The sequence below is a fragment of the Morus notabilis genome, unplaced genomic scaffold (genome assembly GCF_000414095.1).
Source record: "Morus notabilis unplaced genomic scaffold, ASM41409v2 Scaffold1230, whole genome shotgun sequence".
NCBI lineage: Eukaryota > Viridiplantae > Streptophyta > Magnoliopsida > Rosales > Moraceae > Morus > Morus notabilis.
Window position 1 is genome coordinate 19,909 of NW_010364650.1, and position 20,842 is coordinate 40,750.

Sequence of the window (20,842 nt, forward strand, 5' to 3'; positions counted from 1 at the left end):
ACGACCAAATCCATCATCCATACATTCATCATCATGAATCAAATATAAACATCTATAAATGCAAGTGCCTACCCATCACATACATACATAATTAATTTTTGAGTATCAAATAATCGGAGCATAAATTAATATCGTCTATAGACCGCTCTGATACCAATTGTTGGTCTCCGAATTGAATTCAGATGCGGAAGCATGGTGCGGGGAGGCGGATCATGTATAAAAAAAATTTTCATAAACCTTTGAGATACTCTATAGATTATATTAATTTATGCACGAATAAATTAATCTCATTAATTAATTTATTAAGAACTCAATCAAGAAAAATCCCTGGAAGCCGACTCGGATGATAACTTGAGTTCTTTAACCTCGAACAATCCTTACTCCAAAGCTTTGTGTTTAGAAAACCAATGTCTTCCACGTCAATTCTTAGAATCCACGAAGACGTGTATGTGGGCACACATGAGACAAAACGGGTTAAAATAAACACTCGAATTTCTACAAATACTAACGCATGCACGATGTGGAATTTTTGGAGAAATGGTTTTTTTCCTTCCTCTCTCCAAAGAGAATTTCGGCCAGCCTTAACTATTAGGGCAGAAAAATTGTTTCAAAAATTGTCACAAAAATTGTGACTACAGTTTTCTACTATTCTCTTATTTATAGAGTAGAAGTCAAACTTCTAGAAGGAATCAAATCTCTATCTCCAAGATAAAGCTTGTCAATTATCTCCTATTTGAATTTTGAACAAAATCTCCTCTATCCCTTATCCCTTGTGGCCGGCCATGCTAGGGAATTTTCATCCCTGTGTGGCGCCAATTCCCGGACCTGCTCTGGAATTCCCGCTAATGGCGCCGCCATGACTTCAAATTGCCGTCGGTACTCCCTCACGGTGGTCTCTTGCCGGAGAGCGAGGAACTTCTCGTGCAGGCTCCCCTCTTGCGTGGGTCTAAACCGCTCCAGGATCATCCGCTTAAGATCCAGCCAGTCGCGGATTGCTCGCCGTCCATCGTCCCACTAGAACCACGCCAGCGCCTCCCCCTCCATGCTGACTACGGCTGCCTCCAGCTTCTCTGACTCTGAGCTTCGGCTGAGAGCGAAGTACCTCTCTGCTCGGAAAATCCATCCATCAGGATCCTCCCCGTTGAACACCGGCATTTCCACCCGCCGAGTCCGCCATTCTCCTCGATTCGCACCCTCGCGGTGGATCGTGTCCAGTCGTCCTCCGCCTTCATATGCTTCCTGGCGACCCCCAGTGTCAAACGGTCCACCATTCCTCCCGTTCAGACCGCCCGGCGTCATTGTTGGGATCGAAGGAAGCTCCTTACCCGAAGTCGTCGATCCCGATGTGGAAACCTCCCGCTGCCTTAGAAGCTCTTCCAATTTTCCGATCACCATATCTATGCTCTTTTCTAGCTTCAGAATCTTCTTGAGATCTTCACGAAACGCCTCCTGCAACTCTCCCTTCATGGTCTCCAAGTCCCGCTGGACCTCCTCACGAACCTCCACCGCTATCTCATCCACTTTCTTAGCCGGTGCCATCCCAGAATTGTTGCTCTGATACCACTTTGATAAGACTGGATCTATTGAGTAGTTTTTTAGGCAAAATTCACACAGCTTTTACTGAAGGAAAATGAACATAATACAAGAGATGTGGGGGTGTTCGAGTGACCCCTTGCACTCCCTAGAGCAATAGCTCATCTAAGCAATTTCAATTACAACTTCGATGCCCTCTCAGCCTTCTTCTTCTTCCTTTTATTCCTTTCCTCTTCGCTAACCGTTTTCTTACTCCCCGCCCTACTCCCGAGGTATCTCTCGAAGTGTGGATTATTGCGTATTCCCTGCAGCAACTCTTTCTCCCATGCTGCTAGCTCCTTCCATGTCAACCTTCACCTCACCATTCTCCGTAGCACCTTTTACTGCCACCTCGCCTCGACTAACCTTGGGCCTTCTCCTGGCGTAAGTGAAACGTAGTGGGGTCTAGGGGGCCCATCAAAATCAGTGGTAAAAGATGCAAGTATCTAGGTTTCCAAATAGTTCAGACAATTGCAGTGCATTGGCAGTTACATATGAGGGGGGAAAAAAGAATATACTACATTTTCCAATTACATAACTATGATTTAAGCTCAAGATAATCACTCTTTCAATGGCAAATAAGCTATCAACCGCAAATATTTCATAGATGCCATCAATATCTCCAAACTCAACAAAGAGCAGTAAGTCCTCACCTCGTCAAGAACAAGAATCTCGAGCGAACTGCTAACAGAAGTTGATTGAAGAACACCAGCTGACATGCACTTAGTAATGCAAGCCGGAGTCGAAATCAGAATATCCGGCAGCCCCACCAATGCATCCTCTGAAATCATATACCAATAAACAAGACTAAAGTAAGACATAGCAAAATGGCAAGAATCTCCAATACAATGAAATAATATCCAATTTTACACCAAGTTTAGCATATGCCAAATTTTATCCAATTTCACACTAAGTTGCTAATATGCCAAATTTTGTCATTTGGCTGCTATTGGCTGCTATTGGCTGATGTATTAACTTTTTCACTTAATAATTACAATATTTGTATTACCTTTTACACTTAATAATTACAATATTTGTATTAACTTTTTCACTTAATAATTACAATATTGTCATCTTTAAACTATTCAATAACTGAAAACTTTCCTCTTACAAGTTCCAAAGCTTAAAATTTATATGAGAAATATTACATATAGCATTTTAAGTAGTATCATAGTAATATTCATTTTTGCACTTCTTTGTGTCAAATATAGCATTAGAATTTGCATTAAGAAAATTTGCGACTTCCAAATAATTTAGAAGGAACAGGAACAGACCAATTCGTGAGCAGACATACTGCTCGTCAATTGAGCAACTTTCAGTCGAACTCTACACAATTCAATGAGCGACAAGACTTCCCCATAAACCTAGAATTCACAGTTTACCGAATGCGAAAATGAGCTAATTCGTCAACTATTATTCAAAATAAATCACACACACACACACACAAACATACTTGTTGACAGAGTTGGCGTAACGAACACAGATGGAGCAAGCTTACTCCTGGAGCTAGAATCAGAAGACGCGAAGAAGAACCTCTGCAGGAGCGGGACGAGGTACGCGAAGGTCTTCCCCGAACCAGTCTTTGCCCTAGCAACCACGTCCTTACCTTCCCGAAATCCAAATCCAAAACCAGAAAAAAAATCAAAATCAAGATTCATTCATTTCTTCTTTTGTTCTCGCAACTGAAACGAAACGAAACGGAGATTTGGTGGAAGAAAGAAACGTGACGTACGAGAACTAGAGGAATGGCGACCCTCTGAATGGGGATGGGTTTTGAGGATTCGCTTCTTCGTCTTCTATTTGGTTTTGCTTAGTCTGTTTGTCTGCGTTTTCCATTGCTTCCGCCATTGAAGGTCGCAATTTCGTCGGCGGCGGCGGCGGCGGCGGCGGTGGCGGTGCGGTGAGTGACGGCGGGAGTAAACAGAGTAGAGGGTAAAGCAATTTCGTCCTGATTTTAAATGGAAAGTTGTAGTGCCGTAAATACCCCTAAAGAATTTAAAAATGACAACTTGTGCCCTCTCAAGCCTAACGCATCTCTAGAGAAGGAAAATTTTGAGGTCTCCGAAACTCTCTTCACATATCTCCGTCTCCGATTGCCGCTGCATCGACGCTCTACTCAGAAACGTTTCGCTGCTCAGAATTTTGTAAGTCAGAGACGTTTTGCTGCTCGCAATTTGTTAGCTCTAATCAGAACAATCTCTCTTTAGAAGTTATGCTTTCGGGTTGGGTTTAGGTTGTTCCCCTGTTTTTAGGATTGATTGTTATCATGTTTTTCAATTTTTGCTTTATTGTTTCTTTTATTTATTTGTTTATCTTTTGCTGGTGAAGATTAGTGATTCGCTTAATTGAGCTTGATTGGCTTTAATTTAATTATTTGTTGATTGGATTTTTTTTAGTTTTAAAAACCCATTAGGGACATTCTCAAATGGCTGTTTTGCATTTCATCTGTTAAAAGAAATTGAGCAGAAAAGGGGTGTTTTGAAAGGTTTTAAAACAAGTTTAAAGATTATATAGTAGGTTTAGTGGCAAAGGTTGTTTCTTCCAAGTTTAGTTGTTGTGAAAAATGAACTTCACCGTTTTGTGGTTCACTTATTTTCATTGAACCTATAAAAATTGAATTGCTTTTCCTCTTTTTCTGATGTGTGTTCTGATGTGTGATTTGTTCTTGATCATGAAATGTTAAGACGAGAAGTAAAGGAAGGAGGAAAAGCAAAGAGAAATGTGGGCGAAGATGCTAATCCCGGGATTCACCGTCGGACTGGGGCTGCGGAGGATGAGATCTTCATCTTCAACTACAATGTCGTTGCGTTTGTTTGTTTTTGATAAGAATACAACAACACAAAAACCCAACTTCTCTTGGCATGCCAAACTCAAAGCTCCCATTGCGGATATCATTAGTCCAAGACAACTGAAGAGCAGAAGCTTCATCACCCAAGCCAGTGACAGTGATCCTGTTAATCCCGGGCCTATCGACTCCCCTCTTATGCAATCTATGCAACTCAAGGTCAGTTTTCATTCAATCAAATCATACAAGTCTTTTTGTTTTTGTGTTTAATTGAAATGTTAATAGTGTTCATGAAATCGCAGATAAAGGAGCATTTGAATGCGGAGTCAGTGTGCGTGACAGATGCTTATGGAGACGGTCGTCACATCAGGCAACTCTTATAACGTCCTTGTGCTGTTTGATTAAATGTCCAATGCTTTCATGTCCATAATGCAACATAATGGCCGTACATACATATGATGTTCGATGAAATGTCTCGACTGATTTTCCTTTTGGCTGGATTTGGTTGCAGCATTGATGTGGTGTCGTCGGCATTTGAGGGAAAATCGGCAGTGAATAGGCAGAGGATGGTTTACAAAGCTATATGGGAAGAGCTTCAAACCACCGTCCACGCTGTTGATCACATGACCACCAGAACCCCCTTTGAAGCAGCCAACAACAAATAACGAAACACACCTCACATCATCACGTCATAACTTCACATGCTTTTTGTTGCTGCTGCTGTAACTTCATTTTCATTGTGGACCTACTTTTTGGTCATTTATTTTTAAATCAACAAAGAAACAAAGTTGTTCAATCATAAGTTAATATGATAAGGACTCGGATCCTCATGTTATCTCCTCTATTTACCCTCCATCTTGTGAGTTTGTTCTGTTAAAACTCACATCTTCATTATGGAAGTAATTTTTTCTTCAAATGTTTATCTTTTTTAAAGTAAGTTATTTTCGTTGTGAGAAGAGTTTATAAGAGAGGCTGATGGAGAACAACGGTGGCAGTAGACAACGAAACGAGACTTCAAATCAGATCTACAGCAAGAGCGAGGTTGCTAAGATGGCTACAGACTTGGTAGCTGTGGCGATTCTATATCTGTGAGACACTGTCGAAGAAAACTGACTTTTGCTTTCATTCTTCCTTGATTTATATGCTTTGCAATGTGCAAATGAACAGTGTGTGGTCATGTCTTTATTTCTCAAAGGAACTTACGAAGTATTAGAATTTAACATGCTAAAGTTTGAAGGGACTAGTGGTCACTGATTCAACCAAATGTATTTGAAAATTTTGCAAACTCGCAAATGTTTGGTATCATGCATACAAAGAGTAGGGCTTTTGGGATCGTGAAGTTATGGAATTTGTGACATCTAATTGACTCATAATTTTGGAGATGCACTTTCTAGTCGTGATAGAAACTGTTTTTCAAAGAAACTCGCTCTCAAAGCTAAACCTTACCATGCCGATACGAGAATTGAAACTCCTCGAGTCTTTATTGCTTCACTATAACCATAAAATTTAGCATGCATGAAAGAATTCCACCTAAAACATTTATATCAATTATGTGTCTTATCAAAGGGTACTTCTGTTTCGTAAATATGTTCAAAACATGATGGTTTGAACTTTTTTTGGTTTGAAACTTTGCATTTTAAACACGTGTGGTCTCAACTTTCGGTTCAAAACATTGAAAAATAGGGGGATAAACTAAAAATTCTCAAGGTTTTTTTTTTTTTCTCAAAACATTAAATTATTAATTTGAACCAAGTCTCAAAAGGTTTTGCCAAACGCTGGTTCAAAACAACTTTTTGGCTCAAAATACTTGAACCTTTTGTACCAAAAGGTAGGATCTGAATTCTCATTGAACTGACATATACCGATGAGTCGAGATTTGCTGGCTTACACAGTTTATCATACATAGTCTATACATGAATAAATAGTTAGGCTCAACTCATGGCAAGAAGGTAAATGGAGGGTTTTACCTGTAACACTTTCCCAGAAAAAAATTTACCAACTACCTTGCGTTTCTAAGAAAGACATAATTTATAACATAAAAATGTTGCACTGATTAGAGACATGACACAATCACACCTACAAACACCTTGTACTTTGCACCCGAAACCGAACTTTCTATGAATCTCCCAGTGAAGAAAGCAACTTGATATCTGTAGTTTTTGTGTCGGTAACAGCCTTCGATAAAGTAGAAACTTGTACCATTAGGAAACTAGATCGCTTGCTATTTCACCTGCAGTGATCAGCACCAGAAAAAGAGATATGCCAACGTCACACAACCACTGGCGTCATTTATCTCCAAAATACGAAATTTTTGTCCAGATAAAAATGAACGTCATGTTAGACAAATATATTAGCTACACTGTCCCAAAGCCAAAGACAAACATTTGTGCAAGGAATAAAAACAAATTGCGTCGAGCAACTTTGTTTGGTACTACCATTTTGAACCATTTGATTATGTCCAAAAGATCAGTGATCTAAACTTCAAGGGAAACAAGTTTAGTGAGCTTAAGCTGAAATAGATATTTCGTTAACTCTCAGAAGAAAATGCCAGGCTTCTAATACTATGCCTACAACTCTATTATGGAATCAGATTGCATGTCATCCTTCATGAAATACTCACCAAATTGTGCACAGAATCAAAATTGTGCAAATCCTTACCATGCATGGACTTGATGAAGTAATCCAGCTCAGAGAAGCACATTGTTCCTTGAACTAGAGGAGATGGCTGTTGATACACAAAGAATGAGAAATGACGACGATCAGGATCATTTCTCGGTTTTGCCATCTCAACTATTCTCATGTACCCTTCTCTTTCATAACATGACAGTAAATTTTCACCAGCTATAGTCAGTCCTCGATCCCAAGCAGAATTGCAAACCTGTCATTTCCACTTTACGTGAAGATAGAAATAATATCACGGAAATTTGAATATGTAAGAGCTCTCTCTCTCTCTCTCTCTCTCTCTCTCTAAATCTGCATGTTTCAACACATAATATTGACTGCATAGCAACGCTAATGACTATAGAAACTCTAGGATTCACCCAGCATTCACAAAAAGCTGAAAGTAGACGTGAAAGTAAACACCTAACATAGCGTAGGACGAAGAAAGAACGCAAAATGGGCCGTTACCTGCCAACTCAAACCTTCTGGATCAGCCAAAAATTCATTACTATCTTGGGTAGACATTTGCAAGCCTGAGCAAACAAACTTCACTGTCACCCCATGTTTCTTCAGAACCTCGAAAACTGGAGAGTATCCATCCTGGTTTGTCGGATTATAGTATCCAGAAGTTAGCTCCGCTGCATGACTAGGTGTCTTGTACCACCAGTAAACTGCATTAACCTGCAAATGTGTATATCTCAATCATTTATTAGTGGATTTCAACGCCGCTATTAGATCCCCCACAGAAATAACCAACATGCACTTGCCAGTCAAAAGGATGAGTACAAGATAAATTGGGACAGAATGTAATTCGTGTGCAATAAAGGAAAAATTCCCCTGCATCTTCTGTAGAAAACGCAATCTTATTGATTTTGTAAATATGATATATTAGGAAAGTTTGAATTTTATATTTTGTATCCCTAGGATTAGGGTAATTAGTTAGTTTCCTGATATCTCATTAATAATGGGATAAGGTGTAATCTAGGAGATTCTATTTGTGTATAAAAATCTAAGAGGGCCGGCTGTATAGCATCATTCAGAAAATAAGAAATATTTTTTCTTCTCCTATTTTCCCACATGGTATCAGAGCCCTAGGTTTCCTAGGTTAAGTTTTTTTTTTTCTCTTAGGCCTTCATTTCCGTTTCTTTCTTGGCTTTCATTGCCAAACCTCATCCAGGGCCTTCATTGCCCATATCCATTACGAACTTTACGACTGTACGGGCTGTACGGACACACCGAAAAATGCCCCGTTGCTTCTGTTTGCTACTGTCGATTTCTGTTCGGCCTTCATCGCCGGGGTTGTTTCCTTGTTCGGCCTTCATCGCTAGAATCGCTTTCTTGTTCGGCCTTCATCGCCGGAGTTATCAAGTCGCTGTCTCCAGGGAAGGTTGCTGTCAATTATCACGGTTGCCGCCAGAAATTGCTCCAATCAAATCAGCCTTCATCGTTGGTGGAGTCTTCAGTGTAGGACCGGCCTTAATTGCCCTCAAACCTGCTTTGGAAGATGTCGGAAGTGGCAGAAACAACCACTGCAACGTCGCTGGATGAAACAGAGAAACGAGTAAGATCCCTTATAGGCAATCTCGACAAACCATCAGGTACTTGTTCATTGGCGTATTCAGGTGAGTCTTCATTTTCCATTGGATTAAATGTCTCAAATATAACCCTTACCGGCTCCTGGGTCATTGACTCTGGTGCTACCGACCATATGACCCACTCACTAAACATGTTTGCCTCATATGTCCCATGTTCAAGCAGTAGAAAAATAACTACAGTAGATGGATCATTAACTATTGTAGCAGGCATAGAAGATGTTAAAATGAGCCCGTCATTGACATTAAAAACTGTTCTTCATGTTCCTCGATTGACCACAAACCTTGTCTCTGTCCAAAAGCTTACCAAAGATTCACATTGCAGAGTGTTTTTGCACCATAGTTATTGTTTATTTCAGGACGAGGGTTCAGGGAAGACGATTAGACGTGCTAGAGAACAGGATGGACTCTACCTTCTTAAAACACCTAGTCAATCAAGCATTACCAAGGGCACAACATCTCACTCTTTTGTCTCAGAAATTCTCTCATCAAATGAAGGAAAATTTTGGCTTCACTATCGCCGCCTTGGCCACCCATCGTTTAGGATTATCAAAATTATGTTTCCTTCCTTATTTAGAGGTCTAGATATTGAACATTTTCATTGTAAAGTGTGTGAACTGGCTAAACACAAACGTGTACCTTTTCCAATCAGTAATAAAAGAACTTCTATTCCTTTTTATCTCATTCATACTGATATTTGGGGCCCTTCTACTATTCCTAATGTGACAGGGGCAAAATGGTTTCTCATTTATTGATGGTTGTACTCGAGTCACTTGGATATTTTTGCTTAAACAGAAATCCAATGTCAGTAATGTCCTTCTAAATTTTTGCTCTATAGTAAAGACCCAATTTGGGGTCAATATCAAGAGATTCAGATCAGACAATGCTAGGGATTATTTCAATCAAGTCCTCACTCCATATTTCCAAAAGGGAGGAATCATCCATGAATCATCATGTGTCAATACTCCACAGCAAAATGGAGTGGCGGAAAAGAAAAATGGTCATCTTCTCGATTCCACCCGATCCTTTATGTTCCAGAAAAATGTGCCTAAATCTCTTTGGGGGGAAGCAGTTCTTACATCTGCACATCTTATAAATCGTTTACCTTCTAGGATTTTGGGTTTCAAAAGTCCAAGGGATGTACTTTCCTCATTCTATCCAAATCTACGCACTGCGAATAATCTTGTTCCTAGGATATTCAGGTGTGTGGCATTTGTCCATATCTATACTCCAAACAGAGGGAAATTAGATCCTAGGGTAGTCAAATGTGTTTTTGTGGGCTATTCTTCTACTCATAAAGGATACAAGTGTTACCATCCTCCCTAAAAAAGGTTCTATGTCTCAGTTAATGTTACTTTCCATGAAGACAAATCCTATTTCATTGATCCTTATCTTCAGGGGGAGAATTCAGTAGTGGAAGATAAGGATAGGGAGAATTTTCTATCTCTTGATCTTCATCCATCAAAACCCGAGTTTCCCCAAACTCACTCCACTGAACCCGAGTTTTCCCAGCCTCACTCTCCTAAACCCGAGACTCACTCCACTGAAACCGAGCCTGACAACCCAAATTCTGCCCTTGAGAATGTAAGATTTGGCAAAGGCGAAGTGTTTTCAAGAAGGAAGAAGGCTATCCCAGAATCTGTGCAAGTTCAAGACTCCAATCCAAGTTCTGGAAATGAGGTAACAATTTCTAATCCTTTTTCTGAAACCTATATAAATAATGATGATCAGGATCTTCCCATTGCCAAAAGAAAAGGAGTTAGAGAATGTGTAAGTCGACCTCTATACCCACTTGCGCAATTTCTTTCCTTTGAAAAATTCTCACAATCCCATCAAGCCTTTGTTGTCAGCCTAAATACTATTGCCATCCCTACCAACTTGTCTGAGGCTTTAACTGATGAAAAATGGAGATAGGCTATGAATATGGAGATGGAAGCATTGGAGAAAAACAAGACTTGGGAGCTTGTGAAATTGCCTGAAGCGAACAAACTAGTGGGATGTAAATGGGTTTACACCGTGAAATATAGGGCAGATGGTTCAATAGAGAGATACAAGGCGAGGTTGGTTGCTAAGGGGTATACCCAAACCTATGGGATTGATTACCAAGAGGCATTTGCTCCGGTGGCTAAAATGAATACGGTAAGAGTTTTGTTACATTAGCAGCCAATTATAATTGGGAGCTACAACAGTTTGATGTCAAGAATGCGTTTTTACATGGAGAACTAGAGGAGGAAATCTACATGGAAGTTCCACCGGGTTATGGTCACAACTTAGCTGCACACACAATATGTAGATTAAAGAAGGCCTTGTATGGACTTAAGCAATCGCCGCGAGCATGGTTTGAAAGATTTGCAAAGGTAATGACAACTATGGGATATCGGCAAAGTCAAGGAGACCATACACTGTTTGTCAAACACTCATCCTCAGGGGGAGTTACAGTCCTCTTAGTGTATGTTGATAACATAATAGTGACGGGAGATGATGATGAGGAAAGGCAGCGTCTCAGTCGATGTTTAGCTAAAGAGTTTGAGATTAAGATGCTAGGGAGGCTGAAGTATTTTCTGGGAATCGAGGTGGCTCATTCCAAGCAAGGTATTTTCATCTCACAGCAAAAATATGTTACAAATCTTCTCAAAGAAACCGGGAAGACCGCGTGCAAGCCGGCAAGCACTCCAATAGATCCAAATTTGAAGCTCGGAGAAGCGGAAGAAGATGTCGCAGTGGATAGAGAGATGTATCAACGCTTGGTGGGGAGACTTATCTATCTATCTCATACTAGGCCAGATATAGCATACGCGGTAGGTGTGATTAGTCAATTCATGCATAATCTGCAGGATGCACATTTACATGCAACATACCAAGTATTGCATTATCTCAACGGGACACCAGGCAGAGGTATTTTGTTCAAAAGGAATGGAGGAGTGCTTGAAGCGTATACAGATGCAGACTATGCTAGGTCAGTGGTAGACAGACGGTCAACTTCTGGTTATTGCACTTTTATTGGTGGAAACCTTGTGACGTGGAGGAGTAAGAAACAAAATGTTGTAGCTCGTTCTAGTGCAGAGGCCGAATTCCGAGCGATGGCTCAGGGTGTGTGTGAATTGCTATGGTTGAAGATTATTTTAGAAGACTTGAAGATTAAGTGGGATGGCCCAATGAGACTTTGCTATGACAACAAATCTGCAATCAGCATAGCTCACAACCCAGTACAGCACGATCGAACAAAGCACATTGAAATCGACAGACACTTTATCAAAGAGAAGCTAGACAGTGGCCTGATTTGTACACCCTATGTATCTACACAGGGTCAACTTGCTGATGTACTCACGAAAAGACTTAGTAGTTTAGTGTTTCAGAATCTTGTGTCCAAGCTGGGAATGGTGAACACCTATTCACCAGCTTGAGGGGGAGTGTGGAAAACGCAATCTTATTGATTTTGTAAATAGGATATATTAGGAAAGTTTGAATTTTATATTTTGTATCCATAGGATTAGGGTAATCAGTTAGTTTCCTGATATCTCATGAATAATGGGATAAGGTGTAATCTAGGAGATTCTATTTTTGTGTATAAAAACCTAAGAAGGCCGGCTGTATAGCATCATTCAAAAAATAAGAAATATTTTTTCTTCTCCTATTTTCCCACATCTTCATGTTCAACAATTATCATACAACCTTGTATCAAGAAATTTGCTTATCATTTTCAGCATAGATGACCTGATAAAGGGCAGAATAGGAAACATGATTCGCTCATGTTTAAGGATCCTCAAGATAGGAATCATCTCTTAAAGTTTAAACAAACATTAATATGTTGTGGATTTGCCTTTTTGACTTGAAGAATGACGCTGATTGAGCTGTGCTTTGTAAATGCAGGTAGAGAATTAATAAAGTAGCAAAGTACAAAAAGAGAACAAAATGACGCACTAGTTTAGGGGGGGAAAAGTCATAACTAATAACCTTACCTTAACAACCATTTCTGTTTCCTCAAATGCAAGGTTGGCAAGAGACAAAACATTGTCTGCATGGTCTATCAATGATTGGGCATACCAGTGGAGGAAAAAGCGTCCATAATAGCTATCATAGTCGCCCCGTTCGCAAAAAAAGCCAGTTTCATGCGGTCTGGAATTGTATTCACCAGCATTATCAGGTCCCCTTGCCCAGAATGAGTGTCCACGTAATTTAGCTGCTTTTCGCAGACTTTGTTCTAGGTACTTATCATAGCACTGTAAACATATGACAAATATGAATTTAAGGAGTTTCTGTACATAAAACTCTAAAAAGATATGAAGCACTCCAGATATGAAGCACTCCGGCTTTGAAGTGCAATATCCACAGACTATCAGAATCCAGTACTTTTTTATGAGATAGGCACACAAATATGTAGTACTTTGAGTCTCAAAAGTGACAACTTATCTTCTAATAAGATCATGGTTCTAAAACGTAAATGGGTGCCTTAATAGATACCTGGAACTCACCGATACCAGGATATTTCCATCCCATTCGCTCTGAGAAGGATGGATACTTGAGCTCCCCAGACGGTCCAAGTCCAATCTCCACAGCACAAATAATGCCCTCAGCAAACAAGTCATCAAACTCTGTGCGGAAGCTTCTCATTAAGTCGAAATAGACCTGCATATTGGTTGCTACTCAGTCAAATGAAGAAGACGAAAAGCCGGAGAAGTCTTATTCTCTCCCATTTTTCTGGGAAAAAAAATTCATTTAAAATGATTTATAAGAAGGCAAACAAAAACGACAACGAGTTCTCCAAATAAAACAAAATAAAATAAAAATAAAAGCACCTACAAAAGAAGATTCCACTCCCTAAACAAATCCGACATTTTGAAATTACAAAAAGCTGTCTCAGACAGCCACATAGCAACTTAAAATTTCACTCTCCCAGAGTTCAATTTCCTAACAGACCAAGTCATTGAAAACCCTTCTATTTATTCTAAACCAGATTGACCAACACAGGCCCAAACTAGCATAGTTCCAAATCTTTCTCCCTCTCTTATTTGAAGCCGGGAAGGGAAGAAGAGACAAACTCGTCTACACATATCAAAGGCACCACCCAGCTTAGATCAAACTCTTGCTGTATTCTCACACCCATAGACATATGGCTAAATAGATTTTGAAAGACCAATCCAAGTCAGAGAAGCAAAATGAACAGATACACGTGAAGCCGTTATGGTTTCATCACATTGGAGGTAAAACATTCTCTATATGATTATGATATGAGCATTGCGTACCTCGATACCGGTTCTTCCTTGCAGGACCCGTTCTTTGTCAATACCCCAAGATAAACACTCAGTATTCCTCCTTCCTTCACGATCAGTAAAGAATATATCCGGGTTTTCCTTTCCAATCTCTAGAACCCACTGAGGAAGAGTGATTAGTGTTTCACCAGATTCACTTGCTGCATACTCATGAAATGCCATCACAACCTTCAAAGCGTAGATGCATGTATAATCAACAAATGAATCTTACTATTCTTATGCTATGATGTTTCTAAACAGCTATGCTAGATTAATCAATCAAGAATATGCCATTACAATTTTACTATGCTTGGAATGTGATTAATGAGGAGAGTTAGTTACCTGCAACTTGAGCTTGAAGTGTCGGACAATGTTGAAAAGATGTCGATAACCAGACCAAATGTATTTTTGTGGGGTCCAGCTCTCAACAATACCCCACCAACATTGGACAACAACACCATCAACGTTTAGAGACTGCAGATCAGTTAGCTCTTGTTGCACACTTTCAGGGTCAACCAGTTGACAGAAATTGTTGATAATAACACTCTGCCAAACAAATAGTTACATTTGAAGGGGGAAAAAAATACTTAATTTTGTTGATAAGGTCTTGTTTTGTGCTTCCAAAGCCATCCGTTCCTAAACCACTTACAGTGTTAAAATCACGGGAAATGAACCTTAATTATACCGCTGCTATTTTTCGACTACTAGTACTAATAGTAATCATAATATCATAACTATTAGTTGGATGAACATCTTAAATCAACAATACACCTAAGTTGAAGAAATAAAAAGTGGAAATGGCAGATTTCAAAGCAACCAAATGTTCTAGTGAGTAATAGAATAATTTAATTTGATTAAAGGGAGGAAAAACTTACAGATATCTTGACATAAACAGGGACGTAAGGTGTGGCCACAGAAGGAAAATCTTCTTGTTGCATAAGTTGCTGCATCATCAGTATAAAAACAAAAAATAAATAAATAAAAATTAAAAAAAAATTCTTAAGCATAACCCAAAAATATAAAGAACAGAAATAAATTAGTAATGTTATATGTAATATGTAATGTTGGAGAAAGAAGCAGACATTTTGAGTTTGAGGCGAATGAATAGAGGCAGTGGTGTCTGCTGTGTCGGGCGGCGGCGCAATTACAACAGAATCAAGAGATGTTGGAGACATTGACATTGACAAGGTGTTGGTGTTGGTGTTGTCGTGGATTGGGAGAAGGGAATCGACATCTACGTCTACAAGAGAATCTCTTGATGAAGATTGTTGGCAATTGTTGTTGTTGTAAGAAGCATCACCATGATGTCCATGATGTTGAGGCCTGTATGTGGTGCCGTCAGGGTCGACAAGCCAGCCAGCCTGGCGAGCAAGGGCAGCAAGAACGTCATTCATGTCGGCGCGTGCGGGAAGAGGGAAGTTGCCATACTGACGAAGGCCGGCAAGCATGCGGCTGGTGATGGCTCGACGATGACGCTCTCGAAGCTTGGTCCTCTCCTTCTCTTTCTCCCTCTCCCTTTCTCTCTTCCCTCCTTTCGATGGATTATCAGAAGGAGAATGACCGCCGGTGGTGGTGGTGTTGGGACCCAATTGATGAGTGGCAGCGAAACCCCTGGGACGTCGCCCTTGAGGCTGAGTCGGAGTCTGAATCGAATGAGGGAAAACCTCAGGAGGGTCACTTTGATCCTCCTCATTCATCATCTTATTTTCCTTCTCATTCATCTCCACGTTCGGATTAATATAAGCCCAGAACTATCTCACGTACTCCCTCACTATAAGCACTTTTCATCCAGAATATATCCCTATTTCCTCGCTCTCTCTTCATTGCTAAATCCGATTTCTTTCTTGGGATTATTGCTGCCTCCTCGAACGAAGCATTAGAAACTTTACTACATTTTACGATCACAAGGACACATCAGACATAATACACAAGTCTTCTTAACATTTTAAGATCACAAGTATACATTACACATCAGAAAAAGAAGAAAAGCAATTCAATTTTCACAAGTTCAATGAAAATAATTGAGCCCCAAAACGGTGAAGCTTATTTTCCCAACAACTAAACTTGGAAGAAACTCCGTCAAAAATAAATAAATAAACTTGGAAGAAACAACTTTTGCCAATGAAAATCTACTATAATCTCTTTAAACTTGTTCCAAAACCTTTCAAAACGCCCCTTTTAATACTCAATTTCTTTGAACATGATGAATTTTACATGAAATGCAAAACAACCATTTCAGAATTTCCCTGATGGGTTTCTAAAATTAAAATTCCCAGTCAACTAATAATTAAATTAAAGCCAATCAAGCTCGATTAATTTAATCAGTAATCTTTAGAGCAAGAAAACAAACTTAATCAGTAATCACTTGAATATAATACTTCACTATGTAGGAAGCAAAAATTGAAAAACATTATGACAATAAAGCTTAGAAACAGAGGAACAACTAACGTCTAAGAGAGAGAGAGGGTTCTGATTAAAGCTTACGATTTCTGAACAAAGTATAGGCGAAACGTTTCTGAGTAGAGCGTTGGAAACAGCTACGGCGATTTCTGAACGGAGCGAAAACGACGACGGCGGCAATGGCAATGGGAGACAGAGATAGGTGAACAAGAAGTTGAAGTGATTTTGGAGAGCTCAAAATTTTCCTCTCTACATATAATGAATTTTTTTATAGAAATACTTTTTTTTTCGAGTCAAAAAAAGGTACAATAGCAAAAATGGTCCATAAAGTACATGAGTTCAAATCATAATTTAAATTAGGGTTATTGAATATGACTTGAAAGTTGTAGCATAACTAAAAATTTATACTGTAGCAGAATTTATATATTTAGGTTATATTTATTTCACTTATTCGGGTTTAAAATTTAAATTTTGTTACAGAAAAAAGTTCTCACAAACAGTCAAATCTAACTTTTTTACTACAATAAAAAGCTCTCACATAAAATTACATTTAAACTCAAATTAAAAACTCGAATCAGCGAACTAAACGGGCCCTAGCTACAATAAAAAGCTCTCACATAAAATCACATTTAAACTCAAATTAAAAACTCGAATCAGCGAACTAAACGGGCCCTAAATATAACTTAATTAATCTTATAGGTTATAAGTGCAATGGTCAAGAGCTTAAATTTCTCGTTTACAATATAAATTAGCTAACCGCTTGCGTTGTTGTGAGAAATACTGTTATATTATATAAAAAATTAGAAATTTTTATAGTATAGGATTAGTTTATGTATGCATATATAGAGAGTTAGAAGTTTATTACAATGTATTATAGCTGTTGTTTCCTTTTTTTTCTTTTGTTCTTTTTAACTACAAAATACAATTTTTTTTAAAAAAATTAATAATAATAATTATAGAAGTTGCAAATCTTTAATTATATGTAGTGTAAATAAAGGATTTAGAAGTAGTTATATTACCTAGTCTTTAGGTGTTTCTGGGTGGGTCTGTTGCTTTTGGTTCATAACTAAATTGATTAAAGATTGTTAATATATGTATTCAAAATAGTAAATGTTGATTTTAATTATAATTGATATAAATTAGTAAATATGTCTTACCTTATGGTCAATCTTTTTAGATATGGTGTTTTTAGATCTATTGTTGTGGCAGCTGATATTTGTGATAGTGGTATTGAAAGATGGACAACTTCAAATATTTTTGATACAACTGCAGTTATTTGTGCTCCAGTTATTTGTGCTCCTCTTTGTTGAAAATAAACTTGCAAGGTTTTTGTTTGTCCTTTTAACTGAGCAATGATTGGTAGAATTACAAATGGATCAGTAAAGCCTTAATCAATTGTTAATGTAGAGCATGATTTGTTTATCAATGCTTGTGTTGCTTTTCCAACCACTGAAGTAATTTCTAGTTTAATTTATTTAAAAATGTGCGACTTTATTTTATTTTACTGTATTTTTATTTTATTTTATTTTTCATTCAAATTATTTATACTATTATCATTTGAGAGGCTTTGAAAATTTAGTGTAAAATGATATTAAAATGGATAAAATCAGACCACAAATCAACACATTTCTTTTTTAATGTTTTTTAGTCTTTGCTTAGTTTTAGTCTCATACGCGCGCTACACACACATGATTAATTTAAAATAACGGCTAATACAAATTGTTAAAAAAAAGTAAAAGCATACGACATAAAAGAAATGAAAATAATACAACAACAACAAGCCTTAATCCCAACTAATTGGGATCGGCTATATGGATTTCACTTTTCCACACAACTCTGTTCGAAATTAAACTTTCCTGAATGCCTATATCTAGAATGTCTTTCCTAACGACTTCGGTCCACGTAATTCTTGGTCTACCCCTCCCTCTCCTAGTATTAGGTATAAGAATGTCCTCCCAAGCACAAATTGGTGCTTCTAGTGGTCTACATTGGACATGCCCGTACCACCTCAAGCGGTCTTCAGGCACCTTATCTTCTATTGGTGCTACACCTACTTTACTACCAATAACTTCATTCATTATGCAATCCATTCTCATATGACCACTCATCCATCTTAACATACGCATTTCTGTCACACTCATCTTAGATATATGTTGTCTCTTAATGGCCCAACATTCACTACCATATAACATAGCTGGGTGGATTACAGTTTTATAAAACTTTCCTTTCAACTTAATAGGCATCTTGCTATCACATAAAACTCCCGTAGCATTCTTCCACTTAACCCACTCTGCTTTAATCCTATATTAAATATCTTCTTCTATATCTCCTTTGTACTACATATATACTTAAGGTACCTAAACTTTCTAGAAGCCCCAATCTCCACACCATATAAAGAAATTACATCACTTTGATTACTTGAGTTACTAAACCTGCAATGCATGTATTCAGTTTTCATCATACTTAACTTAAATCCCTTCGTCTCGAGAGTTTGTCTCCACAGTTCTAACTTATGGTTAACCTATTCCCTATGTTCATCAACTAAAACTATATCGTCCACAAAAAGCATACACCAAGGAACTCTATCTTGGATTTCTCTTGTCAGCTCATCCATCACGATGGTGAAAAGATAAGGACTAAGAGCAGATCCTTGATGAAGGTCGATCCGAATGGGGAACTCTGACGTGTAGCCTCCAGTAGTTCTCACACTCGTGACCACCCCATCGTACATGTCCTTAATTACCTTGATATACCTCACATGCACTTCTCTCTTTTCTAGCACCCACCATAAAACTTCCCTCGGCACCCTATCATATGCCTTTTCTAAATCTATAAAGACCATATGTAGGTCCGTCTTGGCTTCTCTGTACCTTTCTATCAGCATCCTAAAAAGAAAAATGGCTTCTATGGTTGATCTGCCTAGCATGAAGCCAAATTGATTACCTGAGATGGTAGTTGTAGCCCGTAATCTCCTTTCGATAACTCTCTCCCAAAGTTTCATAGTGTGGCTTATTAACTTTATGCCCCTTTAATTGTTACAATTCAGCACATCTCCTTTATTCTTGAAGATGGGGACAAGAATGCTTTTCCTCCATGCATCAGGCATATGCTTCTTCTTTAGTATCTCATTAAATAGCTTAGTGAGCCACACAATTCCAGCATCTCCTAACACCATCCAAACCTCTATTGGAATATCATCTGGCCCACATGCCTTCCCCTTTTTCATCTTCTGTAGTGCAATTTTAACTTCTGAGACTCTAATTCCTCGTGTATACATCACATTAGGTTCTCCTTGTGATCTAAGATTGTCAAACTCTATCGTATGATCATCATTATAAAGCTTCTTAAAGTAACTCATCCACATTTCCCTAATGTCTTTATCTTTTGTCAGAACCTGATCCGTATCATCCCTAACACACCTCACTTAATTTAGGTCCTGTCACTTCCTTTCTCTTATCTTAGCTAGTTTATATATATATATATATATATATTCTTCTCTCCTTCTCTAGTCCCAAGTTTCCTATATACCTCATCTAAGTAAGTAGAACGAGCCTTACCAACTGCTCGCTTAGCTTCTTTCTTCGCTTCTATGTACTTATTAAAAGTTTCAACATCCTTACGCTTTGATAAATCTCTATATAAATCCCTCTTGGTCCTAATAACCTGTCACGCCCCTAAACCGAGGTTAGTGACGTGGAGGCTCGTTTAGAAACTTAAACCTGTTTGAGAGAGTGATTAGCAAAATAATTTAATTTCTTTCAAATCTAAAACATCCAGGTATTTCCAAACGAGCCCCTGCATTCAAGAGAAATTTAATTTCAAGAATGGTGGTGGAATTTCCAACCAAACCAGTCTAAAATCACGTCCCTGGTATCATGTCAGGAATTCCCACAGGTGTTTAGCATACATGAACATAAACAAAAGTAAATATGACATCAACCACAGTCTAGTAATATTTAAGTTTACAATCCATAATCTCTTATACATGCCTTGAAATAAAAGATAAGAGGAAATACAACTCTTCGCTTTCCTGAAACAAGTCCACGTCACCGGTAGTAGCTACCTACTCTGCACTACTCCTTGCGTCGTCTGGAGGGGTTTAATACATTTGAAAACAGGAAAATGTGAGCGAAAGGCCCAGTAGGATATAATTTTATAAAGCATTTAAAATAAAGGTATTCACAGTCCGAAGATATACACCCGGAACCGATCATCCTCCTTTTTTAAAAAAAAAGGAAATACTCACATAATAGAATATGTCTGTATAATGAAAGTGTGCAGCTCATCATACCACTAAACAAGAAGCGGTAAAAATATCGGTCTAATGAAAAGTGCAGAGCCATAATTCCACTAAGCAAGAAGCGGATCCATACGGGTTTCGGGACCTGCCCCCAAGGATGCAATTCCCACATCCTGATCTCTATGGCCACCATGCATTGTATCATTCCTTAAAATATTTCATTTTAAGAATTGATATGCTTTGAAATCTCATTTCCAAAATCATTGGAAAACTTAATAGCATTCTCAAACTATTTCTTTAAAATCATTTTCTTTAAACATGTTTTGTTCTAAAACATTTTCAT

General features: G+C 38.4%; 2 protein-coding genes across 4 annotated transcripts; one reads left to right on the top strand and one right to left on the bottom strand.

Annotated features, from left to right (window-relative positions):
• Positions 1–3,602: 3,602 nt before the first annotated feature.
• Positions 3,603–5,201, top strand: LOC112093242 (protein BOLA4, chloroplastic/mitochondrial). Its single transcript, XM_024171307.1, has 4 exons — positions 3,603–3,716; positions 4,257–4,576; positions 4,660–4,727; positions 4,869–5,201. Exons 2-4 carry the CDS (start codon positions 4,292–4,294, stop codon positions 5,020–5,022), a joined length of 507 nt encoding a protein of 168 aa, XP_024027075.1. The 5' UTR covers positions 3,603–3,716; positions 4,257–4,291; the 3' UTR covers positions 5,023–5,201.
• A 1,021-nt stretch (positions 5,202–6,222) lies between these two features.
• LOC21386208 (beta-amylase 8) lies at positions 6,223–16,513 on the bottom strand. 3 transcript variants are annotated; one of them, XM_024171301.1, is made up of 10 exons: positions 16,344–16,513; positions 14,942–15,742; positions 14,735–14,803; positions 14,202–14,405; positions 13,854–14,048; positions 13,072–13,236; positions 12,570–12,830; positions 7,487–7,699; positions 7,016–7,235; positions 6,223–6,587 (listed from the first exon to the last, which is right to left on the bottom strand). In XM_024171301.1, the coding sequence occupies exons 2-10, from the start codon at positions 15,578–15,580 to the stop codon at positions 6,559–6,561; spliced, it is 1,995 nt and encodes a 664-aa protein (XP_024027069.1). In that variant the 5' UTR covers positions 15,581–15,742; positions 16,344–16,513; the 3' UTR covers positions 6,223–6,558. The 3 variants fall into 3 exon arrangements, with proteins under 3 accessions (XP_024027069.1, XP_024027070.1, XP_024027071.1); XM_024171302.1 differs by having other exon boundaries at positions 14,942–15,747; XM_024171303.1 differs by lacking the exon at positions 6,223–6,587 and having other exon boundaries at positions 7,176–7,247.
• Between the last annotated feature and the right edge of the window lie 4,329 nt (positions 16,514–20,842).

Excerpts from the sequence above, each read along its gene's own strand:
- LOC21386208 (XM_024171301.1), bottom strand. The coding sequence starts at position 15,580 with ATGAATGAGAAGGAAAATAAGATGATGAATGAGGAGGATCAAAGTGAC. Across the intron at positions 14,406-14,734 it reads CTGTTTATGTCAAGATATCT|AGTGTTATTATCAACAATTT; the intron begins GTAAGTTTTTCC and ends TTTGTTTGGCAG. Across the intron at positions 13,237-13,853 it reads AAGGAAGAACCGGTATCGAG|GTCTATTTCGACTTAATGAG; the intron begins GTACGCAATGCT and ends ACCAATATGCAG.
- LOC112093242 (XM_024171307.1), top strand. The coding sequence starts at position 4,292 with ATGTGGGCGAAGATGCTAATCCCGGGATTCACCGTCGGACTGGGGCTG. Across the intron at positions 4,577-4,659 it reads TGCAATCTATGCAACTCAAG|ATAAAGGAGCATTTGAATGC; the intron begins GTCAGTTTTCAT and ends ATGAAATCGCAG. Across the intron at positions 4,728-4,868 it reads GGAGACGGTCGTCACATCAG|CATTGATGTGGTGTCGTCGG; the intron begins GCAACTCTTATA and ends ATTTGGTTGCAG.